This window comes from Canis lupus, chromosome 2, assembly GCF_048164855.1.
Source record: "Canis lupus baileyi chromosome 2, mCanLup2.hap1, whole genome shotgun sequence".
NCBI lineage: Eukaryota > Metazoa > Chordata > Mammalia > Carnivora > Canidae > Canis > Canis lupus.
Genome location: NC_132839.1, coordinates 40,273,185 through 40,299,678, shown reverse-complemented (window position 1 = coordinate 40,299,678; position 26,494 = coordinate 40,273,185). Strand labels below are relative to the sequence as shown.

The window sequence follows — 26,494 nt, the reverse complement described above, 5'->3', positions numbered from 1 at the left end:
TAAGAGGTGGAGAGGGGTGGGAAGGTAGGGGTCAGGCAGGTGGGAATGGAGGCTGGCCTGAGGGAGAGGCCTGACCGGGTTTAATGGTTTCGTGTAGGTTCAGATAGTTGAGGGTGGGGGGTAATGAAGAAACCAGTAGAGAATCAAGGATCCAGAATATACATTGAGAGATTTATCTCCACTGGAAGGGAGCTCTGCTTTCTCTCCTTCTTGGGTCTCTTAAGTTGGGAATGTCATAGCTGTAGGTAAGTTTATGGTGGTGGGAGAAACCAAATGAAGACCTTCCTGAAACTCTAGGTGGCAGGTTATCACAAGCCTACAGCTGCCTATTTCAGAAAATAAAACCCCATCAGAGATTGTTTTGAGAAATAAATGAGTTAATGCTTTTGGAAGACATGTCTGGCACATAGGAAGGACTTTTAAAAAATGTAGTTTCCCAAAAGCAAATTAGGGTTTAAATAAGTATTTATGGGTTTGGCTTGGGATCTAACCTCAGCTGTTTATAGCATGGTTTCTTTGGAAAAATATGTTCCTAGTTCCAAATAACTGACTCATAAGCAAAATTATGGAATGCAACTTGGGGTATTATCAGTGATAAACTGTGGTACCTTTCCTTTAATTTGAAACATACTAAAAAGAAAGAAAAATATCACCAGTAATTCTAAAAATTCCTCTGAATTTCATAAAGTAGAATTTCCTCTCTCTTTGCCTTCCACCATATTATAAACTGTGTGAGCTATAGCCTTCCTATGTCTATACTGAGATCACCAAGGGTGCATGTGCATGTGCATGCACACACATGTACCTCCCCCCCCCAAAAAACCTTTATATGGACTTTTGCTATCTGAAACTCTTGGGAGCTAATGTGCTCACAGCCTCTTAACTGGACATGTGAAAGGCTTTGCTTTCTATATTGGAAACTCCCAGAGGAGACTCTAATTTATTTCATGTTACGGTTCCTATCCCTGGGAAAAAATCATAGTGGCTGGAGCTGGGGGGCCATGTAGAAAGAGTATGATTGGAAGTTCCTTTTTTTTTTTTTTTTTTTGATTATTATATAATGGCAGTTCTGAGTAGAATCACATGGATGAAGGAGAATTTATAAGAAAAATGGAATTTTAGGCAGATAAAACAACACATATCACTTGAGTAATATAGTTTTATCCAGTTATTTTTAATGGCTGCATATTACTCTGTTTTATGAACATAATCCATGTAACCATTTTCCTTTTGATAGAGCTTAGACAGCTCCTTAACTTTTTTTTCTATTTGAAACACAGAAATGTAATTTTCATGTGTAGAGATCTGTAATTAAGTGAATTACAAAACAACTTTGGCATATAGACTTTTACCGTGGAACTAATCCTCCTACTATCTAGAATTATAATTCTTTGTAATGAGACTTTTGGACTTGATTTACCATCAGAGGATGAGTTTTCCAAGGAAGTATAATTTGGCTCATTTTAGGGGCTCTGTTTTTACATCTTTATTTTTGGGTTTCTTCACCATTTGAAACCGGCTTGTTATCTTTTGAGTGGGCACAAGGCCATTGTGCCAGATGGCTGTGACTATAGGCATGCTGGGCAGGAATGTGTGACTCTCACTTGGGTAATAGAGGCTAGATTTCTCCTGGGAGTGATGAGCCAAGAGGATGAGCATCCTTTCATTCGTTTAGAAGAACATGTGGCTGTTCTTTGAACTCATCCTTCTTCTTCATCTTTTTTTTTCTTTTTCTTTTTTTTTGGTCAGCCCTCACATTGAGACTGTAGCTTCTAATTTCAAAGGATGTAGAGGTGCTTTATAAACCTTGATGGTATTTTTATGGAGTGGAGTTTCCAAATGCTGTAAAATGTTACTGTCGGTCACCTAGTATCAACAATATCCCTTCCCTAGGATATCTGCTTCCTGAGGGACGTATCATTGAGTCTGTCTTCTTCAAGTACAACAGCACCTAGAAAGTAGGATGAATTCAGGAAACATTTGTTCATTGAATGAGTCTGTGGTTTCTGCAGGGCTGATCCATGGGCTAGCGGTCTCAATTATGGCATGCACTGTCATTCTCACTGGGCCTACTTTGTTGTAATCCTAGAGGCAAACAGGGAAGTCTGAGAGAATGGAGGTCTCTGTTGAGTCAGGAGGATTCTGCTCCCCTCCTCCACCAAGAATCAGTAGAGGGGACTTAGCTTGAGTCCATGGGCTAGGGAATGAGCTTGAGGGGATGGACCCGTGAAATTTTACACAGAAGCTTGGGTCTTGTGTAGGAGTTCATTTTTCTGAGGAGGAGATTGTCTTTCATCAGTATCTCCAGGGCCCCTGAAGAAATGAGGTTGCAAGACTAGTGGGTCTCCTGCAGACCCTTTCTGTTGTTGCTTCTTTGATTCTACACTGGTAAGGAAATGAGACAGGCGTTCTTGGAGATTACCTAGGAGTAAAGCAGTAGTCTGTGTTTCATATCACCTAGGGCTACATGTCAGTATGTGAGGAAGCGCAAAGGTCATACAAATCTTGTTAAATAACTGGGGTAAAAATAGGGAAGAGAATGAATTGATCGGTTTATTTTCTTCTAAGTATGTTTTAGACATACTTGTCTTTCTACTCATAAGTTGAGGACAGGCTCATGTTTCTCAAGCTTGTCTTCCTGCAGAACCCTTTTTTAGTGCAATGTTAACTCAGATATCATTGACCAATTAGAAAGTACCCTGAAACCTAAAAGAGATTGAATTGATGATACAAGGTGAGAAGGTGCATAAATGGCATTGGGAATAGAAGTGTGCAACAAGAGGGGGGAGAGCATGGAGAAATTAGGGGTTTCACCTCAGACCCTGAGCAATTCTATTTAGAAGCCCAGGAGAGCAAGTGGAGCCAAAAACCAAAACCAACAGTGTGGCCAGATTAGGGGAAACCAGGAGAATGTGTTGTTAAAGGAGTTTGAGAGTGGAAAATATGACCAGAAGGAGCATGTGTTCAACTGGGTTGATGACATCTTAGAAGCTGAGCAGAAGAGCAGAATTGCATCCTTTGGATGCCACAACATGGAGGTTGCTGGTGACCATTGCGGGACAGGTTTTGTGGAAGAGAGGTGACAAAGTCAGATGGGAGGCGAGAGTGGAAATGTGGGAGCAGACATGGTTTTCTAGAGGTGTTAGGCTGTCAAGGATAGAAAAATGGGGAGGCACTGGAAGAGTGTGGGGCTCACATGCTGGAACATCCGGGAGGGAGCGGCTGCTTGCTAACTGGCTGTTGTCAAGTTTCTGTTCAGCAGGCTGTTAAGAGGTAGCAGGCTGGGGCTCGTCTTGAAGCCAGGAATTTGTCAGTGGGGGTTGCGGGAATGATTCTGAGGGTCTCTCTAAGATAAAAACACCATTTTCTAGAAGCTTGAGGGGAGCATTTAGTTTTTGAAAGAGAGACACTTTCCTTGTGATAGAATGAAATTGTGACCCTATTTTCTCTTTCATTTTTCCTTTCATCAGGTGATTGAAATGTTTGCAAGGACCTTACAATTCAATCTTACAGGAATGCTTTTTCCCTCCAAGCTTGACATTATATCATAAACATGGAATTTTAATTTTACTTTTTGCATCCAAGCTTAAACAATTAATTCTTGTACTCCAGTCTATAGAATGCACCTCTCCGTGGTATAGCATATTAAGTATTCCCACTGGAAGCATTTGGATTTAATAAATACAGAATCAATTAGCTCATTTTGGAAATAAGTCTCAGTTAAGTTCTTTTTTTGAGTTGCTAAGTTTTTCTAATTACTAAAAAAATGTGCATATTAGGAGAGGAGAGACTTATTTTTGTTTCTTCACCTTCTGTTTGTGGTTAGTTTTTTTGTTTCTGTTTTCTGGGTATATAGTCCTATGAATGTACATAGATTCCTGTAACCACCACCAAAATCATGTAGAGAACAGTTCCATTACCTTAAAAAAAATTCCCTTATTACGTGCTACTCCTTTGTACCCCCAACTCCTGCCAACTACTGATCTGTTTTCCATCACTATAGTTTTGTTTTTTTTGAGAACGTCCTGTAAACAGAATCATACAGTATGTAATTGTTGTGCCCAAGATCGCGAATCCGAGAAACCACCGAGGAGCCGACACCAATGAAAACACACGAGGGTTTATTTACAAGCTCAAGCTTGGGTCCAAGTATACCCGACACAGCGGAGCAGGGACTTGGACCCCAAGACTTAGCAACTTTATAGGGGCCAGTGGACAATGGGATACGTGGAAAGTTGCACAGTCATGCTGGTTCACTTGCAGGTGGCTGATTTAATTACATTTTACCCTACAGTATCCATTTGAACTGGCCTATCATTGAGCCGGATTTCCGGTTAGGGTGTGCCCTGGTCTTTGACTAGGGCGGGGCAGTGCCCTAAGCAATAAGCAGGTCAGCACAAGGCGGGTGCAGCACAAAAGAGAGTCAGTCCTGCTCTGCTTGTCTAGGGGTAGGGGATTTTGTTAAATTTCCTGGGTCCCACATTCCCCCTTTTTCAGAGGATCCTATGCAGGACCCAATCATGGGTCCAGGTTGCTCTCAGAGTGAGCCAGGGGGAATGATTAAACCAGGATTGTAACCAACCTTGTTGCTTTTCTTGCTCTCATTTACATTTAAGGCAGCACATAACCCCCCCCCCCCCTTTGTTGTAAGAAGACTAATTTTAATTTTTTTTTATTTTGAAGGACAACCTCGGACTAGGGAGTCTTGGAGGTGGGAAATAAGTGAGAACGGCACAGTCTTAGCTTTAGGGGATTGTCCTTGTCTGGTTGGCTTTTCCATTCTCTAACAAAGTCCTTGAGAATGGCGTGTGGGTCAGCTGGCCGGACGTGTGTGTAGTGGACCCAGGGAGTAATCCCGTCGACCTTGAGAGCGGTGGGAGTGGTCAGGATCAGGAGGTAGGGTCCCTTCCAGCGAGGTTGAAGTGTCTGGTGTTGGTATCTCCGCACATATACCCAGTCACCTGGCCGATATCTATGGGGGTCCGGGGGTGGCCCAGTCTCGTAGAGGGCCCTCAGTTTAGGCCACACCTGCTCATGGGTTCATTGTAACATTTGGAGGGAGAAAAGAAGTTGGTGATCATCAAATTCAGCAAGCACCTCAGGTTTTAAATTGGGGATAATAGGTGGAGGAAGACCGAACATGATTTTGTCGGTCAAAAGTCAGTCCCATCTTATATGGGGAGTTCCTCACCCTATATAGGGCGAAGGGGAGGAGAGTCACCCAGTCCCCACCAGTCTCCAGGGCTAATTTAGTTAAGGTCTCCTTTAATGTTCTGTTCATCCTCTCTACCTGTCCTGAGCTCTGGGGCCTATGTGCACAATGTAATTTCCAATCTGCCCCAAGTACTAGTGCCACTCCCTGTGTTACCTTAGAGACGAATCCTGGGCTGTTGTCTGATCCAATTCTAACGGGAAACCATACCTCGGTACGATGTCTTCCAGTAGTTTCTTGGTCACGATCTGTGCCATTTTATGTTTGGTGGGAAATGCCTCTGTCCATCCTGAAAAAGTATCTACAAACACTAGTAAATACCTATACCCGTATTTTCCAGGTTTTACCTCAGTGAAGTCCACTTCCCAGTAGGCTCCTGGGCGGCCCCCTCGGAGCCGGGTGCCCGGGTTAGATCCGTGGGCAGAGGCATTTGTTAATTGGCATGCACGGCAGCGTGCCACAATCTGTTGGATCTTTGCTTGAGAGTCTTTAATAGTGATCTTTGCACGTCGTATGAGGTCTTCCATCTTCCTTGTTCCCATGTGAGTACTCCGATGCATTTTGGATAGGACTCGCCGTCCTAGTTCCTCTGGCAAGATGATGCTGGAGTCCGCGGCCCTCCACCAGCCACACAAGCACTGGGTCATAGGCAAGCATTTGATCCAGTGTAAGTCAGCATCAGTATAGTTGGGGGTGTCAGGCAGGGTCGGTGCCCCCGGATCAGGTAGCGTGGTAGCTAAGACCTGGGTCACCAGAAGGGCTGCCTCCTTTGCTTTTAAATCGGCTAGCCGGTTTCCCCTGGCTACTGGCGTGTCTGCCTTTTGGTGCCCTGGACAGTGGATGATGGCTAGGGCCTTGGGCAGCCAGAGGGCCTTTAGGAGTTCAAGAATCTCCGTTTTGTTTTTAACAGTCTTTCCCTCTGCTGTCAGAAGCCCTCTCTCCCTGTAAAGGGCTCCGTGGATGTGAGCGGTGGCGAAGGCGTACCTGCTGTCGGTGTAGATGTTTATTTGTTTACCTTCCCCCATGGTCAGCGCCTTGGCCAGTGCGGTCAGTTCTGCCCGTTGAGCCGACGTTCCGGCTGCCAGTGGCTCTGCCCAGACAGTCTCCGTCTCCGTGGTTACGGCTGCCCCCGCATATCTGAGTCCTTCTTGGACAAAACTGCTGCCGTCCATGTACCAGGTGACGTCCGCATTCAGCAATGGCTGGTCCTGGAGGTCAGCTCTGATTCCGTGCACCTGTGCCAAAATTTCTTAACAGTCATGCAGAGGGGTTCCCAGTCTGGGTTAGGGAGTAGCCTTGCCGGATTCAGGGTTGTTGGTGGCTTAAATAAAATTCTGGTAAGGTTTAGCAGTAGGCTCTGATAATGGGTCAGACGGGCATTGCTGATCCAGCAGTCTGGGGGCTGTTTGAGTGCCCCTTCAATAGCATGTGGGGTAGTAACATGCAGTTCTTGCCCCATGGCCAGTTTGTCTGCGTCCTTGACCATAGTGGCCACTGCCGCAATAATTTTTAAGCATGGGGGCCATTCAGCAGCCACCGTGTTCAGCTTTTTGGAGAGATAGGCTATGGGTCTCTTCCAGGGACCTAAGTACTGGACAAGGACCCCTTTTGCCACCCCGTCTTTCTCGTCCATATACAGGTAGAAGGGCTTGGCTAGATCGGGCAACCCAAGGGCTGGGACAGACAGCAAGGCCTTTTTAAGGTCATTAAAGGCTCTTTTCATGGCCTATGTCCATTCAAAATTTTGCTGGTGCCTGGTGGCCTCATAGAGGAGTCTGGCCATCTCGGCAAAACCTGGAATCCATAAGCGACAGAACCCTGCTGACCCCAGGAATTCGCGTACCTGGCGGACGGTTTGCGGCTGTGGGATTCTTAAGATGGTTTCTTTCCGTGCATCCGTCAACCATCTTTGTTCATCTTTTAATTTGTACCCAAGGTAGCTCACCTCTGTTCTGCACATCTGGGCTTCTTTAGCTGAGGCCCGGTATCCTAGGGCCGCTATGGTCTAGAGCAAGTCCCTGGTGTCTCTCAGGCATGTGTCCTGGTCCTCCGCCGCCAACAGGATATCATCTACATATTGTAATAAAGTCAAATGAGGGTGCTTGGAACGGAACTCACCCAAGTCTTTGTGTAAGGCCTCATCAAAGATGGTCGGTGAATTTTTGAATCCTTGTGGTAGTCGAGTCCAGGTGAGCTGGCCATTGATGCCTTTCTCAGGGTCCGTCCATTCAAAGGCGAAGAGGTCTTGGCTCCTGGGCGCTAAAGGCAGGCTGAAAAAGGCATCTTTTAAATCTAATACCGTATACCAAGTTTTGTCTGGAGGTGGGATGGAGAGGAGGATGTATGGGTTTGGGACTGTAGGGTGCATATTCTCTATTCGCCGGTTGACTTCCCTCAAGTCCTAGACTGGCCTGTAATCGTTAGAGTGCGGTTTCTAAACCGGCAGCAAGGGAGTGTTCCATGCCAACCGGCAGGGCCTTAACATGCCCGAGTCCAGTAGTCGCCATATGTGGGGTGTGATTCCCTTTCGTGCTACTAGAGGCATGGGGTATTGGCGGACCCTGACAGGGTCTGCCCCCGGCTTTAGTTCTATGTATATGGCTGGTCGATGCTGGGCCAGCCCGATTTCCCCAGTTTCTGCCCATGCTTGGGGAAATTCCCGCAGCCAACGGTCAATGTCAGTCACTGGGGGTGAGGGCATTTGGTGGAGATGATATTTGTCTTCTAAACTCAGGACAAGCACCTGAATCGGGTGCCCCTTCTTGTTTAGGACTTTGCCCCTTCGAGGTGGAAGCAAATTTGCGCCCCCATCTTGGTGAGCAAATCCTGACCTAACAACGGGTAGGGACACTCAAGGATGACCAGGAAGGAGTGGGATACCCAGCCCGTGCCAAGATCCACAGTTCTTCGGGTAGTCCATGAGTATTGTTTGGTGCCCGTGGCCCCTTGCACCCATGAAGTCTTGTTTGCCAATTTCCCTTGGGGTTGTAATAAAACCGAATGTTGTGCCCCAGTGTCCACTAGGAATTCAACAGGTTGTCCCTTCACTTTAAGAGTTACCCTGGGCTCGGGGAGGGGTGCCGAACCCCGACTCCCCTAATTGTCCAGGTCCTCCATTTTTAAGATCTTGGCAGGGGCCTTAGATCTTTTGTCAGGGCAGCTTTTCACCCAATGGCCCTCCTCTTTGCAATAAGCGCATTGGTTTTTGTTCAGCTTAGGGCGCTCCTGACGGGGACCAGGGCCATCCTCCTTACCTGTCCCTAAAGCCAGCTTCTTGAGGTGCCTCCGTCTTTCCTGTGGGTCGTCCATGGTTGTGGCCAGCAGGATCTTGGCCAGGTTTCGGGTCTGCTGGTCACTTAGTTTGGTTTGTTGTTCTTCCGGAATTTTTCTACTATTATAGACTTGTTCTGCCACTATTACTAAGTCCTGCAAGCTCTTCTCTCTCAGTCTCTCTACTCTTTGCAATTTTTTTTTAATATCTGGAGCGGCCTGGTTAACAAAGGCCATGATAATTGCGGCCTTTGTTTCCGGGGCTTCTGGGTTCATAGGGGTGTACTGCCTAAAAGCCTCTATGACCCTCTCTAAGAAGGCTGCTGGACTCTCATCCTTACCCTGCCTCACATCATAGACCTTGGCCAGATTGGTAGGCTTGAGACCTGCCATTAGAGTCTGGCGGTAGACCCGGAGTCTCTCCTTACCTTCAGCTGAGTTGTAGTCCCAGGTGGGGCGGGATAAAGGGAAGGCAGCATTTATGAGGTCTGGGTTTTGAGTCGGCTGTCTGTCCTCTCCCAGGACAGACTTCCAGGCTTCCACCTGAATTCGTTCTCTTTCCTCGATGGTGAAGAGAACCGCAAGAGCTGTTGGCAGTCATCCCAAGTAGGCTGGTGGGTAAAGAGAACAGTTTCTAAAAGCCCGATTAGATCTCTTGGATTATCAGAGAACTTTGCATTTTGGGTTTTCCAATTATATAAATCACTGGTGGAGAATGGCCAATATAACATTAGCTGTTCACCAGTCTCATTGGGGGGCCCCATGGCACGGAGAGGAAGGGCGGTGGAGTCGGCCGGCCTGGCATTCGGAGGTGGGGCCATCCGGTGGGTCCGACCGAGTGTCCCCGCTGCTGGCCCGTGCACAGGGACTCCCTCATCAGGGAGGGGTGGCGCCCCTTCTGCAGCCCCCCGATGCCTACAATGGAGGGGCGGAAGCGGGGGCGGGGGGGGATGCCCAGTCTGGCGGCGGGAGAATCAGGTCCTCCGGGGAGGAATCCTGAAAGACCGGGCGAAGGGTCTATGCGGAGGGGTGCCTCAGGCATAGAGTCGGTCTCCTTCTCGGCTTTCCGCATGGCTAGAATCTCCGTGGGTCCTGCTTTGGGGGGTAAAAATGGTTTTAGCCAAGGAGGAGGATTCTCGATCATGTCCTGCCAGATCAGGATGTAGGGCACCTGGTCAGAGTGGCCGTCTGGTTTGTCCCTGAAGATCACGGTCTTAACCTGTAAGATAATAGGTAGGTGAAAAGTTCCTTCCTGGGGCCATCCCACGTCAAAGGTTGGCCATTCTGATATACAATAAATTTGGAATTTCGTTCTCCATATGTCTATGCTCAGAATACGAGCTCTTTTCCTAACATCCGAGAAGTGAGAGAGCATAAGAGACAGGGGAGTGGTTTCCGTCTCCCCCATTATGTTCCCAATCCACACCAAGACACAGACAGTAAAGACGATTAACAAGGACCCAACAACACAGACAAATGAACAAACAGGTAACAGGACATAGTAACACAGACAAACGTGCAGTTAACAAGAACACGGTAACAGACGTTCTGTGCGGCCGCGGAGACAAAACAGAAAGTAACCTGAAGGGCTGGCAGCCGGCCCTCCTTACAGATGAGGACCCCGTCCTCCTTACAGACGAGGACCCCGTCCTCCAGGCAGGGGCAAGGGATGTCTCCTCAAGACCCCCGGTCGCCGGCCCGCCAGCGCGTCCGCCTAAGCCAATGCCGACCCAATACAGCTTGGAATTCCTACAGGCACAGTACAGTTCAGAGCTCTCAGAGAATATGCGCGCCAAAGGTGGAAAAAGTTGAGTGCACGCACCACGCGTGAAACCCTCTGGACGGGGTCCTCGAGGTTTCTTGGATCCCGGACGAGCCCCTAAATGTTGTGCCCAAGATCGCGAATCCTAGAAACCACGAGGAGCCGACACTGATGCAAACACATGAGGGTTTATTTACAAGCTCAAGCTTGGGTCCAAGTATACCCGACACAGCAGAGCAGGGACTTCCACCCCGAGGCTAAGAGGCTAAGCAACTTTATAGGGGTCAGTGGACAATGGAATACGTGGAAAGTTGCACAGTCATGCTGGTCCACTCGCAGGTGGCTGATTTAATTACATTTTACCCTACAGTATCCATTTGAACTGGCCTATCATTGAGCCGGATTTCCGGTTAGGGTGTGCCCTGGGCTTTGACTAGGGCGGGCCAGTGCCCTAAGCAATAAGCAGGTCAGCACAAGGTGGGTGCAGCCCAAAATAGAGTCAGTCCTGCTCTGCTTGTCCAGGGGTAGAGGTTTTTGTTAAATTTCCTGGGTCCCACAGTAATCTTTTGAGACTAACTTCTTTTACCCAGTGTGGTGCCTTTGAGATTCATCCATATTGTTGCATGTGTCAGTTCTTGATCTATTTCAGTGATTGCCAGGGGTATTCCATTGTATGTATTCACCACAGTTTGTTATTTATTTACTTATTAAAGAACATCTTAGTTTTGGCCTTTTGTGTCTGGCCCCTTACACTTAGGTTGTAGCATGTGTCAATACCTCATTCCACTTTATGGCTGCATGATATTCCATTATATAGATACACTACACTTGTGTATCCATTCATCACTTGGTAGACATTTGGGTTTCCACTTTTTGGCTACTATGACTAATGCTGCTGTGACCATTCATGTACAAGTTTTAGAATGAACATACGTTTTCGATTCTCTTGTGTATGAACCTAGGTGTGGAATTACTGGGTCATGTGTAATTCTGTTTAATATTTTGAGGAACTGCCACACTGCTTCCCAAAGTGGTTGCGTTGTTCTACGTTCTGCCAGCAGTATTTTGGGCTTCAGTTTCTCCACATCCTTACCAGCACTTATTGTTTTCAGGTTTTTTTTTTTTTTATTATAGCTATACTAGTGGTTGTGAAGTGATAGCTCATTGTGGTTTTGATTTGCTTTTCCTCAATGACTAAAGATTCTGAGAATGTTTTTGTGTTCTCATTACTTAACTGAATATCTTCTTTGGGGAAGTGTCTATTCAAATGCTTCACTCATTTTTCAATTGGGCTATTTGTCTTTTTTTTTTTTTAAGATTTTATTTACTTATTTGAGAGAGAGAGAGACTGCTAGAAGAGGGAGAGGCAGAGGGGGAGAGAGAAGCAGACTCTCTACTGAGCAGGGAGCCAGACATGGGGTTCAATTCCAGGACCCTGAGATGATAACCTGAACTGAAGGCAGGCGCATAACTGACTGAGCCATCTAGGTGCCCCTTATCTTTTTATTACTGCATCATAAGAGTTAGCTTTTATTCTGGATACTAGATCCTTATTAGATATATGCTTTGCAAATCTTTTCTCTAATCCTGTGTGTTGTCTTTTCACTTTCTTGATGGCATCTATTGAAGAACAAACATTTTTGATTTTGTTGAGATCTGGTGTATCTGGTTTATTATTATTTTTGGTGTTAAGTCTAAGAAACCATTGCTCTTAATCCAAGATCATGAAGTTATCCCAGCATTGTTTGTTGAAAAGACTATTTTTTTCCAAATTAAATTTTCTTGGCACTCCTGTTGGAAATCAATTGACCATAAATATGGGTTTGGTTTTGGACTTGTAGTTCTTTTCCATTGATCAGTATATCTGCTCTTATGCCAGAACCACCCTGTTGATTACTGTCACTTTATAGTAAGTTTTGAAATCAGACAATGTGAATCTTGCTATTCTGATCCCTAGCATTTCTGTATGTTGTAGAATCCACGTTGTCCACAGAAAATCTAGTTGAGATTATGTTGAATTTGTAGATAAATTCCCCAAATTTAATTAAATTCCTCAAATTTTCAAACATGTTTTATAGTTTTCAGCATAAAAGTCTTATATCTTTTTTATTAAATTTGTTCCTATTTTTATGCTATTTTAAACAGAATTTTCTTAAACTTATTTTTGAATTGTTTATTGTACATTTATAGAAATATTATCAATTTTTAATGTCAATTTTGTGTCTTGAAGCCTGGCTGACCTCATTTGTTAGCTCTAATAGTATTTTTGTGTATTCTTTAGGATTTTATATCTAGAAGATCCTGTCATCTGAAAATAGGGTTTTAATTATTCTTTTATTAATTTATTAATCTGGATGCCTTTTATTTTGTTTTCCTACCTAATTGCCCTGGCTAGGTGCCACTATAATGTTGAAGAAAAAGAAATAAGTGAGAACAGATACCCTTGTTTTGTTCTTGATCCTAAGGCAGAAAGCTTTCAGTAAGTTGTATGTTCTTTGTAGGTGCCCTTTATTAGATTGAAGAAGTTTCTTTTTATTTCTGAGTGGTTTTTCTGCTCCTTTTTATTTTAAGTTTTTGTTTTTAATCATGAAGGGGTGTTGGAGTAAATACTTTTACTGTACCTACTGAGATGATCATATGGTTTGCTCCGCCTCTCCTTTTATTGATATTTTCTATTCTATTGACTGATTTTTGTATGCTAAATCAACTTTGCATTCCTGGGATAAATTCCAGATGATCATGCTGTGCAATCCTTTTTATATGTTTCTGGATTTGGTGTGACAATATTTCATTAAGAGTTCTTCAGTCTTATTTATATTGTTTTGTGGCTTTCTTGTGGTGTTTTTGTGGATTTTGCTATCAGAGTAATACTACTTTTACAGAGTGAGTTGGAAACCATTCCTTCTCCTGTTTTTGGAAGTTTGTCAAATAGATATTAATTCCTCTTTATTGTTTAGTAGAAGTCTCCAGTGAAGCCATCTGGTACCGGGGCCTTTTTTTTTTTTTTTTTTTAAATTACTAACTCAACCTCTTGTCTTATTATGGATCTATTCAAAGTCTCTATTTTTCTTCATAGAAATTTGTCCATTTCATCTATGTTGTTTAGTTTGTTGGCATATAGTTGTACTATTCCCTTGTAATTCTCTCATTTCTGTAATATTGGTAGTAATATCCTCACTTTCATTTCTGATATTAGTAATTTGAGTCCTCCGTCTTCTTCCTTTTCTCTTTTTCTATCTGTCCCTTGCCTCCCCCTTCTCCCTCCCTCGTCCTCCCTGTTAGCTAAAGGTTTGTCAGTTTTAAAATTTGTTATTTTTAAAGAACCAACTTTTGACTTTATTGATTTTCTCTATTTAAAGAATTTCTCTATTTTGTTTATTTCCACTCTAATCTTTACTATTTATTTTGTTCAGTTGCTTTAGTTTGATCCTCTTTTTCTAGTTTTTTAAAGTAGATTTGAGATCTTTCTCCTCTTTAAGTATAGGCACTTACAATTATACATTTTCCTCAAAGCAGTGCTTTTGCTACATCTCTTAAATTTTGGTATGTTGTGTTTTTGTTTTCATCCATATCAAAGTATTTTCCAATTTCTTTTGTGATTTCTTATTTGACACAGTGGTTATTTTGTAGTGGACCATTTAATATCCACATGTTTTTGAATTTTACAGATTTCCTCCCCTTATTGTTTTTTAATTTCATTTCATTCTGGTCAGAGAACATACTCTGGTTTCAGTTGTTTCAATTTTTTTATTGTCTTATGGCTTGGCATATGATCTATACTGAGAATGTTCCATGTGCCCCTTCAGAAGAATAAGTATTCTGCTGTCAGTGAGCAGAGTGTTCTGTTAGATTGATTGGTTTATAGCATTGTTAAAGTTTTATATTTCCTTATGGATCTTTTGTCTAGATATTCTATCCATTTTGAAAGTGGGTGGTTGAACTCTGGAACTATTATTGTTGAATTGTCTATTTCTGTATTAAATTCTTCCTGCTTTTGCTTCATGTATTTGGGGCTCTGTTGTTACATGTGCATATATTTATAATTGTTTTATTTTCTAGTTAGAGTGGTTATTTATCATTATTAAATCTTCTTGGTCTCCAGCAATATTTTTTAAATTAAAAAAAATTTTTTTATTGGAGTTCAATTTGCCAACATATAGAATAACACCCAGTGCTCATCCCACCAAGTGCCCCCCTCAGTGCCCATCACCCAGTCACCCCAACCCCCCACCCACCTCCCTTTCCACTACCCCTTGTTCATTTCCCAGAGTTAGGTATCTCTCATGTTTTGTCCCCCTCACTGATACTTACAATCATTTTGTCTCCTTTCCCCTTTATTCCCTTTCACTAATTTTTATATTCCCCAAATGAATGAGACCATATCATGTTTGTCCTTTTCCAATTGACTTATTTCACTCAGCATAATACCCTCCAGTTCCATCCATGTTGAAGCAAATGGTGGGTATTTGTCGTTTCTAATGGCTGAGTAATATTCCATTGTATACACCAATGCTTCTTTATCCATTCATCTTTTGATGGACACCAGACTCCTTCCATAGTTTGGCTGTTGTGGACATTGCTGCTATAAACATTGGGGTTCAAGCAATATTTTTTATCTCAAAGTCTATTTTCTCTATTAGTATAGCTACTTCAGCTCTTTTGGTTACTGTTTGCATAGCGTATTTTTTCCGCATTCTTTTACTCTGAGTCTACATGTGTGTTTGAATATAAAGTGTTTGCCTTGTAGAGAGCATATAGTCAGATCATTTTTTAAAAAAATCTATTCTGTAAATGTCTGCCTTTTAAAATTTGAGTAAACACTGTATGATGTCCATGTTTATTCAGCCCATTGACATTTAATATAATTACCAGTGAGGTAGGATTTTTATCTGCCATTTTTCCATTTGTTTTCTGTATGTTTTATGCCATCTTCCTCTATTCATGCATTGCTGCCTTCTTTTTGTGTTAAGTACATATTTTCCAGTATGTCATTTTATTCCCTTGTCTTTTCTTTCACTACATTTTTGAGTTATTGTACAGTGGTTGCCCTGGAGATTAAAATTAATGTGTTAATTTATAAGAAATACTTTGGAATAAAACCAACTAATTACAACAGTATACAAAAATTTTGCTTATATGTGTCTCCTTTCCTTACCCATCATTTGTGCTGTTATTATCATATAAATTACATCTTTAAGTATTGTGCTCTTGATCAAAATAGATATTTAATTTTTTTTGTAGATGTCTTTTAAATCAGAGAAGAATTCCAGACAAAAAATACATTTGTATAAGCTTTTATATTTACCTTCATGGTGTTCTTGTTTTTCTTCCTGTGGACTTCACTTACCTAGTGTTCTTTCATCTCAGCCTAAGGGAGTCCTTTCAGTGTATCTTGCAGGGCAAGTCTGCCAGTGATAGATTATCTCAGTTTTATTTTTTTATTTTTTTATTTTTTAAATAATAAATTTATTTTTTATTGGTGTTCAATTTGCCAACATACAGAATAACACCCAGTGCTCATCCCGTCAAGTGCAGTTTTAGTTTAAGATGGGAGCATCTTAATTTATCCTTTCAAAAGGATAATTTTTTATATATCAAAGTCTTGGTTCAGAGTTTTTCAGCACTGTGAATATTTATTTCCACTGCCTTCTGATGGCATATCAACTGTTAGTCTTATTGAGGATCCCTTGTACATGTTGAATTGCTTCTCTTTTGCTGCTTTCAAGATTCTCTTTGTCTATCAGCAATTTTTTCTGCTTTGTCTGGGTGTACATATATTTGAGTTCATCATAATTGGAGTTTGTTGAATTTCTTATATGCTACACCTCATATTTAGTGTTTTTCATGGAAGTTTTCACCATTAGGTTTTCAAATATTCTTTCTGTCTCTTTCTCTTTCTCCTTTCTTTCTGAGGCTTTCATTATATGTATCTTGGTATGCTTGGTGAGTCCCACAGATTTCTGAGGCTGAGGCTCTCTTTATATTTTTCATTCTTTTTTCTTCTGTTCCTCAGACTGCATAATCTTAATTTATGTGTAGGTTCACTAATTCTTTCTTCTCTCTGCCTAGATCTGCAGTCAAGCTCCTATGTAAGTGTTTTATTTTAGTTACTATACTTTTTTGAACTACAGAATTTTCACTTCATTAACAAAAATAATTTCTATCTCTTTCTTTGACCCCCTGATTGATGAGACAACATTCTTTGGGCATATTTGAAATATCTTACTTGAAGTCTTTATCTAGAATGTCCAACATCTAAGCTTCCTCAGGGAGCTGCTATTGATAGCTTTCTTTCCCCTCTGTATATGGGCCATATTTTCTTGTGTCCTTGGTGCCTCATAATCTTTTGTTGAAAATTGGATATTTCAAATAATATAATGTGGCCACTCTGGAAATTTGATTGTTCCCTTTCCCCATTGTTTGTTATTATTGCTATTTGTTGTAGCTTTTTAAATGCCTCTTATAATAAAGTTTGTATTTTTTGTCATGTGTGGCTACTGAATTCTCTGCACAGTTAAGCTTAATGATCAGACAGAAATTTCCTAAATGCCTAGAATCAATTAGACTTTCAGAAGTCTTTATGGAAGGGTTGTGTGTGCATTTTGGGGGCATGCTCTTAACACTCAGCAAGTTAGTTTACAGTTCCACCTTAACCTTCATTTTCTGCTGGCACAGAATCTCAAGGTCAGTCAGAGATGAGAGTGTAGGACTTTCTCAGACCTTGAACATGCACACAGTCCTTGGCATATGCATAGCCTTTTGCCTGCTCATGACCTTCTGGATTTTCAGAATGGAGCTTTTTTTTTTTTTTTTTTTTTTTTAAAGACTTTATGAGAGAGAGAGAGAGAGAGAGAGAGAGAGAGAGGAGCAGGCTCCATGCAGGGAGCCTGACGTGGGACTCAATCCCAGGTCTTCAGGATCAGGCCTTGGGCTGAAGGCAGGTGCTAAACCGTTGAGCCACCCGGGCTGCCCATATTGGAGCTTTTCAAAGGCCCTATAGATATCTCATATTTCCTGGCTTTTTCCTTTAAGCTTTTTGACCAGCCTATTTTTTGTCCCTTTGTTATCCATTGCTTCTAGCAGCTGTGATTGTTATCAGTTGTTAATCGTTGTTCACAAATATCCCCAGGAAAAAGACTTCTACTGAGCAAATTCCGAATGAGGTCAAGTAAAGCCAGTCTTCTGAGTGAACTCTTTCAGAGAACCACCAAACAGGTCAAATAATGGTGGTTCTGTGGGAATGGGACTTTGAAGAAACTTCAACTCTGTTTTATCAGGCTGCTGGTATGCATCATGATTGTGGGCTGTTGGGTTTCAAGGCTGTAGCACAAAATGGGATGTGGCGATGGAATAGGATGAACTAAAATGCCACAAAGCTCTCTGTTCTTACTGAGATACAGACATTTTTAGTTAATAAACCCTCTTAGATTGCTGTAAGCCTTTAGTTTATTTCTAGGGTTCTGAAAAAGTCTATTCTGACTTTTTTGGGCCAATTTTCTCATCTCTTTCTTTCTCATTCTCTCAGAGAGAGAATGAAGAGAGAATATTCGTTGGTCCTTACTCTGACTTTTTTTTTTTTCTGACATCACTCTTTTTATTAAATTTGGGAGGGTTCTTTATATATTCTACGTACAAATCCTATATAAAATATATGCTTTGCAAATGTCTTCTCCCATTATGTTGCTTGTCTTTTCATTCTTTCAGTGATGTCTTAGTATTTTTAAAAAGATAAAGGTGTAAAATTTTTATGAAGTCCAGTCTTTCAATTTTTACATTTTATTTCATAGATTGTGCTTTTGGTATTTTATCTAAGAAATCTTTGCCAGATCCAAGGTCACAAAGATTTTTCTTTTTTCCCTGCAAAATTTTACAATTTTCTGTTTTATATTTAGGTCTGTGATTCACTTGAAATTAACTCTTATATGTAGTTTGAGATATGGATTAAAGTTAATCTCATTTTGTCCATATGAATATCTAGTTTTTACAGCAGCATTTGTTGAAAAGACTCTCCTTTCTTTGTGGAATTTCCCTTGTACATTTGTCAAAAGTTTTTGTGTGCCTATATATGTGGGGCTAATTATGCAGTGCTCTGTTGGTCTATTTGTGTATCTTGATGCTAGTAACACACTATCTTGGTTAATATGCTAAAAACACCTGTGTGTGTTCTGACAGGGAGTGAGATCTCTGTATCAGAGAACAAACATCTTACTCCTCACAGTGCATCTTGTATCAGTTCTGTTAAGGGAAGCATGGTGGCTGCTAGTTGTTCACCTGTGGGTACAGTGGCATTGCCTCCTTGAGGAGGAACTGTGAATTCAAAAAGGATGGTTGACATTTCTGGCCTTTGTCTTCTAAGGCAAGAGGAGAGAGAGAGAGAGAGAGAGAGACACCCTTACGCTGCAGTGTAAACAAATCCCCTTAAAGGAAAGTAAAGTTTACTAGGTTCATTACTCTAGAATATAAGAAAATGACTATATGGAAGATTAAGTCTCTATATCTCTCCAGAGTGATACATTCATTCTACCTTTCAAGGCATTCAAATCATCCTGTAACTATGTATTCCAGTGCTGCTTACTCAGGAAGTCCAGACTACACAGACATTCACGGAGAATTCTCTCTCAACATGCTGTAGCTTTTATATTAAACCTTCAATCAGGTTGTGTTCATCCTCTAACTTTGCTCTTATTTGTCAAAGTTGTCTTGGCTATTCTGTCTCCTTTGAATTTTCATGTGAATTTTAGAATTAATGTTTCACTTTTACAATGAAGCCTGCTGGGATTTTTATTGGAATTGTATTAAATCTATGGGTCAGTATTTCTCGACCTTGACACTGGCACTATTGACATTTTGGGCTGGATAATCCTATGTTATAGGGGCGGCTGTTCTCTGCATTGTAGGATGTTCAGTATCACTCCTGGTCTTTAGCCACTGGACAGCAGAATGATTCCTGCTCACAAGTTTCAACAACTGTTAATGCTTTCAGACATTGCAAACATCTCCTGGGGGAACAAAGTCACCCTTGATTGACTAATGTACATCAATTTGGAGAGAATTGATGTAACAATATGTTTTATGCCCTATGAACATATTATACTTTTCCATGTATTTAGGTCTTTAATTTCTTTCAGCAGTGTTTTTTTTTCTTTTTCATTTCCAGTGTATAGGTCTTACACATATTTTGTCAGACTTACCCTTATTTATTTCATGTTTTTTTTTCATGTTTAATGCTATTATAAATGATATTGCTTAAAAGTTAAGTTTCTAATTACTTGTTACTAGTGTCTAGAAATTCAGTTGGTTATCAATATTGTATTCTGCAGCACTGCTAAACTCATACATTAATTCTTGGAGGTTTTTGCTAAGGACTTTACGATTTTTTTTTATTTCAGTGCTGTTTTGAGGTTTAAATCCTTTATTTTTCTAATTGATTTTTTCATGGGAAACATGGGAGGTATTGTGTAGAATTGGTGGGTACATAGAATCAGGTTGCCATATGTGGAATTCCTTTTACTTTCTTTTTTTTTTTTGTGACTGCTATAGTATTTTTAAAATTGAAGTATAGTTGAAATACAATATTATACTGCTTTCAGGTGTACAACATAGTGATTTGATGTTTATAAACATTACAAAATGATCACCACAATAAGTCTAGCTACCATCTGTCACCATGCAAAATTATTATATTATTGACTATGTTCCTTACGCTGTACTTTATATCTTTGTGACTTATTTATAACTGGGAGTTTGTATCTCTTAATCTGCTTCACCTATTTTGCCCAACCCATATTCCCTCATACTCTGTGACAACCACCACTTTGTTTGTATGAATCTTTTCTGTTTTGTTTTATTGGTTTATTTTTAGAGTCCATATATAGGTGAAATCATATAGTATTTGTCTTTCTGTGACTTACTGCACTTAGCATAATACCCTCTTGATCCATCCATGTTGCCATGTAAATTGCAATATCTCGTTCTTTTTTATGGCCAAGCAATATTCCATCATATGTATATGTCCATTCATCTCTTGATGGACACTTACATTGTTTTCATATCTAGCCTATTGTAAATAATGCTGCAATGAATGTAGGGATATTATAGTATTGATAGTGAGTAATTTAAATAATTCTAGAAGGATGAAGGTGGAAAGTGAATTCATGTCACAGAGTTAAATGAATGTTTGATGGTCATTTTGCTCTCTGATCACCCAAATAAAAGACTGTTGACCTTTCATCTCTTTTAATTGATATTTGTAAAGTGCATATCCGTTTGCTATGCTTTTTTGAGATTTTTAAAATTCTTTAGTAGTACTTCAGAGGAAGCCAGAATTTTGTGTTTGATATACCAACACCCCATACAGTTGAAAACCCATGTATTACTTTTGACTCCTCAAAAACTTAACTACTAATAGCCTACTGTTGATGGGAAGCCTTACAGATAATCAAAACAGTCAATTAATACATATTTTATATGTTATATGTGTTATATGCTCTATTCTTAAACTAGGGAAAAGGAAATATTAAGAAAATCATAAGGAAGAGAAAATGTATTTGCAGTATTATACTGAAAAAAGTCCATGTAGTAGTCTTTAGTAGTACTTCAGAATTTTTCATCATTTTATAGGTTTTGGACCATCACCTGGGACACCTGGGTGGCTCAGCGGTTTAGTGTCTGCCTTCGGCTCAGGGAGTGATCCCAGATCTAGGATCAAGTCCCACTTTGGGGTTCTTGCAGGAAGCCTGCTTCTCCCTCTGTGTCTCTGCCTCTCTCTCTCTCTCTCTCTTTCATGAATAAATAAATAAAATATTAAAAAACAGTAACAAACAAACCATCACCTTACATGGTTACCTTTTTGTGGTGAGAATGCTCAAGATTTACTCCCTTAGTAAATTTAAAGTATACATACAGTATTATTAGCTGTAGTCACCATGTTGTACATTAGATCTCCAGACATTATGTACCTTATAACAGAAAGTTTATACACTTTGACCAGCATCTTCTCTTTTCCATCTTCTAGCCCCACACAATTACCATTTTGCTTTTTCTATGAACAACTTTTTAAAAACATTAGATTGCACATCATCTGAGTAAGATCATACAGTAGTTTTCTTTCTATATGTGGCTTATTTCACTTAGTATAATGTCCCACAGGTTTATCTGTGTTGTTGTAATGACAGTATTTTCTTCTTTTTTATGGCTGAGTAATATTTCTGTGCATATGCATGTGTGTGTATCTATGTGCACACATACACACACATATATTTTCTTTATTCATTTGTCTGTGGACACATGGGTTATTTCCATATCATGGCTATTGTGAGTAATACTGCAGTGAACATGGGTGTACTAATTTGAGATACTAATTTTGTTTCCTTTAGATAAATACCTAGAAGTGGGATTGCTGGATCATATGGTAGTTGTAGTTGTTTTAATTTTTTTCTTTTTTAAAAAAATTAATTAATTAATTTATTTTTAAATTTATTTTTTATTGGTGTTCAATTTGCCAACATATAGAATAACATCCAGTGCTCATCCCATCAAGTGCCCCCCTCAGTGCCCGTCACTCAGTCACCCCCAACTCCTGCCCACCTCCCTTTCTACTACCCCTTGTTCGTTTCCCAGAGTTAGAAGTCTCTAATGTTCTGTCTCCCTTTCTGATATTTCCCACTCATTTGTTCTCCTTTCCCCTTTATTCCCTTTCACTATTTTTTGTATTCCCCAAATGAATGATACCATATAAAGTTGTTTTAATTTTTTGAGGAACCTCTATACTGTTTTCCATGGTGGCTATCTTAATTTACATTTTCCAATAATCTACAAGGGTTCTCTTTTCCCCACATCCTTGCTAATACTCATTATCTCTTGTCCTCTTGATGAAAACCATTCTAAAAGGTGTGAGGTGATATCTCATTGTGTTTTTGATTTGAATTTCCCTGATGAGTAGTGATGTTCAGCACTTTTTCATGAACTTGTTGGCCATTTGTATGTCTTCTTTAGGAAAATGTCTATTCGATCATTTCCATATATTTTAGATATTAGTCCCTTATATGATATGTGGTTTGCAAATGTTTTCTCCTGTTCCATAGTTTGCTTTTTCATTTTGTTAATTTTTTTTGTATAGAAGCTTTTTAGTTTGATATAATTCTACTTGTCTACTTTTGCTTTTGCTTCCAGTACTTTTCGTGTCATTACTAAAAAAATCATTGCCAAGACTAGTGTCAAGGAGTTTTTTTCCTGTATTTTCAGGTCTAATACTTACATCTTTAATCCGTTTCAAGTTAATTTTTGTGAGTGGTGTAAGATAAGGATCTAGTTTCATTCTTTTACCTGCATTCAGTTTTCTTAGCACCATTGATTGAAAAGACTGCTCCGTCTCCCTCTTGTGTTCTTGGCATCTTGTTACTTTGACCACATGTATGTGGGTTTGTTTCTGGGTTCTTGAGTTTGTTCTGTTGGTCTGTGTGTCTGTTTTTATGCTTCTACCAGACTCTTTTGATTACTGTAACTTTGTAATAGTGTTTGAAATCAGGAATTGTAATATCTCCAGCCAGCTTTGTCCTTTCTTAGGATTTATTTGGCTATTCAGGGTGGTTCCACACAAATTTTAGGATTGTTTTATCTATTTTTGTGAAAAATGCCATTGGTGTTTTCATAAGGATTGCATTGAATTTGTAAATCACTTTGGGCAGTATGGATATTTTTATTTTATGGATATTTTATCCCATAAACATGGGATATCTTTGAATTTATGTGTGCCATCTTCAGTTGCTTTCATCAGTGTTAATTTTCATTGTGCAAGTCTTTCACCATTGGTTAAATTTATCCCCAAATATTATATTGATTTTGATGCTATTTTTTAAAGATTTATTTATTTATTTATTTTTGAAAGAGAGTGAATACACACTAGCAAGCAGGTGGGGGGAGGGGCAGAGAGAGAATCTCAAGCAGATTCCCCACTGATTGTGGACCCCAATGTGGAGCTCAATCTCATGACCCTGAGTTGATCTGAGCCAAAATCAAGAGTCCGATCCTCAACTGACTGAGTCATCCAGGCATTCCTTGATGCTATTATAAATATGATTGTTTTTTAAATTTCTCTTTGAGATAATTCACTGTTAGTGTATAGAAACACAACTGATTTTTGCATGTTGATTTTGTATTCTGCAACTTCATTGAATTTATTAGTTCCAACTTTTTTTTGTGGAATCTTCAGAATTTTTATATGTAAGATCATATCATCTGCAAATAGTTTTATTTCTTTTTTTGATATGAATGCCTTTTACATCTTTTCTTGCCTAATTGCTCTTTCTAGAACTATGTTGAATAAAAGTGGTGAGAGTGGGCTGTTTTTTTGTTCTTGCATTTGAAGAAGCAGTCATCTCCTCTAGTCTTTACTGTCTTTGGAGAGAAATACCTTCAATAGTCAGTCCAGCTAGGGATTCTGAGGCTTTCTCAGACCTTTTATGGTTGTGCTTGCTGCCTACTTTTTTGTTTTTTTCTTGGAGGGGTAGTTCTTAAGATTGTAAGCTTTTTCTCAAGCCCATAAAAAGCCAGGGCAGGTACTGAGAGCTGTGTAGATCCCCTCATTATTCTAGGTGGAGTAAGAAAGAAGTAGGTCTTTTGGGTAGTCTCTCACTCAGCTAGGGAACTTGGGCAAACCTCTTCTATGTTTTCATTTTCCCCACAGGAGATGTCACAGGCTAAGGGGTCTCTTTTGGCACTGAGTTGTGCTGCCTTGTGGGAGGGCTGCTGCAGGCTGAGTGAAACTTTCTCTTACTCTCTTCAGTGTCTCTGCTCTGGGATTTTTTGCTACAACACTGTGTTGAAACTTCTCTGCTGGACTCCTGAACTTCCACAAAAATACTCTTGTCCAGGGGTGATGGTCAAAATTCGTGTTCTGTGACAGATGACAGTAGAAAACTATTTTACCGTCTTTCTGGCATTACTCCATCATTGTTTCTTTTAAAGATACTAGTTTTTGTTTATGTGACATAATTATATTTATTGATACTCTTCAAATTTTACTTTAGCTGTTTAATTTAGCTTAAAGGAACTTCTTATCTACTGAGTGTGAGAGTAGGTGTGTGTGAGAGAGAGACAGACAGATAGTGGGGAGTGTATATTATCTTAGAATACTAGAGAATTTAGTGCTCCAAATAAATAAACAGGCTTTGTTTTTTTGACATGGTAAGACAAATTGGTCCTTTTACTATGTACAGCTCAAGGAACATTTCAGGCAGTATTTGGAGTACTTACTGGTGGAGGGAGATTTTATTCAGTAAAATAAATGTCTGCTTTTGTACCACAGCGGTGCATGTATTTCTTTGGAAAATTGTTACTAGTTCATCTTGAAACATCTTTTATCTCTGTATGTTGTCCTCATATTCTGTGACCTCTCCTCTTTTGTCTCACTCTAGTGTACTTTGTCAAATGGTGTTCTTTTATGTTTTTGCATTCTGATAGAATTTCCGAAGCTTTTCCCTCGATCACTAGTTTGGTTTTCCGGGGTATAAGTTCTGATCTTTACTTCCTTCAGTATGAACTCTTCTTCTGTACTCATATTTTTTAATCTCCGTGGCATTCCTTCTCGCTCCAAATGCGTTGCCTTTCATCCTGTCCCTTCTGAGCACAGCCTGCTCTCTCCTGGGCTCTCTGCCCTTGGCTCAGGGAGGCTCTGTCTGCCTGCAGTCCGCCCAGGATGCATCTTCAAAAGACCTTTCTGGTCCTACACATCATTTTTACAGATATGTTCTCCCTCTTAATGTCCATATGCTCCTCCTTTTCCCTATATTTCTATGTGAGGTACTTTGATTGGCATTTTCTTTCTTATTTATCATTATCAGAATATCATTACATGGACATTTTGTTTAGGATTACTTTATTGTGAAAAATAATGAATACCTATTACATTCAAGCAATATAGATAGGTATAAAAAATAAAGGAGAAAAACCACATATACAAAATGCCACCTCCAACAAATACCCATCAATATGCCATCTGGTGAACAGCATTTCAGACATCCCTCTGATTATGGATATAAATAGAGAGTATGTGGATAAGGAGTTTCATATGCATTTTACTGTAAGAATTAGTACTAAATTTTATTTTTTGTTATGATTTAACAAGAGACAATACAAGTATGCTTCACAGTCCAGTTGAAAAACGTTGTAAAAGTTTTTAAGTGGTTGACCAGAGTTATTTTTTCCAAAAACTAGTTCAGTTTTACAGTGTCTCTTAAACGCCTGTTACAAGTGCAGAGGAAATTGGCAGACACATGCTTAATTTCACAGAACAATATAGCATAGGGGTTACCACCTGGCACTTAGACAGCCTGGGTTCAAATCCCACCTCTGCCACTTGACCTTGGGCAAATCATGGAGCCTCACTGTGATTCAGCTTCCCTCCTTGATATGATAGAAGCAATAATAGTATCTCTTTCACAGGGATGTCATGAACATTGAGTGAGTTATTATAATTTATAATTTAAGGCACTTAGGGCATTATCTGGCATATTAATATTATTTTCCCTCTCTACTTTTTTCTACTTTTTTTCTAGTTAAACTGTTAAGTTCACAGGGCAGGGTTAGTAGCATTTGTATTCTCTGCTGCTCTACTTCCTGCAGTATTTCACCATTGCCCCATATTTAGGTGTGTTTGGTGTGCATCAATAGCCCCAGCACCACATATTCTTCCTAAGGTGCTTCCTTTGCTAAGGGGATACCTAACCTCCTCATTTTGGTTGATTCATTTGTGGCCAGATTTTATTGTCCAGTAGTTGTTTGTTGTTGTTGTTGGTGGTTCGTTGGTTTTTTTTTTTTTTTTTTAAGTAGGGAACGTAGTTGGTTTATCCCTTAAAGTCATTCTTTTTTTCCTTAAGTAACCTCTACATTCAATGTGAGGCTCAAACTCATGATCCTGAGATCAAGAGACGCACAGTCTACTGACTGAGCCAACTCCATTCCTTAAATTCCTGAAGAGAATAGGCTCCTCACTTGAAGGAAAACCTATCTAGGAATAAGTTTCCTTCACTCAAGACAATATGGTCCAGCCAATTCCTCAAGAGACACCCTCCTCTGTGCTGCCCCTTGTGGGTCTCCTCATTCTCCCTGGAGATTCAGATGTTGAATCTGATTTGATCTCCTTTGTTATGATGAAAAACTGAATGCACCCAGGAAAAGTATAGAGAAAAAATATATATAATGTATGCTTGGGTCATAGCATCCACATATAAAAGGCACTAGCATTTTGCCAT

General features: G+C 40.1%; 2 protein-coding genes across 3 annotated transcripts in view; one reads left to right on the top strand and one right to left on the bottom strand.

Annotated features, from left to right (window-relative positions):
- ENTREP2 (endosomal transmembrane epsin interactor 2) overlaps positions 1-26,494 on the top strand; it is a 451,852-nt gene that overhangs the window by 48,453 nt on the left and 376,905 nt on the right. The gene's annotated exons all lie outside the window — the stretch shown is intronic.
- Positions 4,121-7,580, bottom strand: LOC140610827 (uncharacterized). Its single transcript, XM_072787305.1, has 4 exons — positions 7,331-7,580; positions 6,654-6,886; positions 5,423-6,447; positions 4,121-5,028 (listed from the first exon to the last, which is right to left on the bottom strand). Exons 1-4 carry the CDS (start codon positions 7,578-7,580, stop codon positions 5,013-5,015), a joined length of 1,524 nt encoding a protein of 507 aa, XP_072643406.1. The 3' UTR covers positions 4,121-5,012.

Coding starts and splice junctions, on each gene's coding strand:
- LOC140610827 (XM_072787305.1), bottom strand. CDS start 7,580: ATGCACCCTACAGTCCCAAACCCATACATCCTCCTCTCCATCCCACCT. Junction 6,887..7,330: donor GGCCTTACACAAAGACTTGG/GTGAGTTCCGTT, acceptor TGTCTGTCCCAG/CCCTTGGGTTGCCCGATCTA. Junction 6,448..6,653: donor CCATGGGGCAAGAACTGCAT/GTTACTACCCCA, acceptor ATTTTGGCACAG/GTGCACGGAATCAGAGCTGA.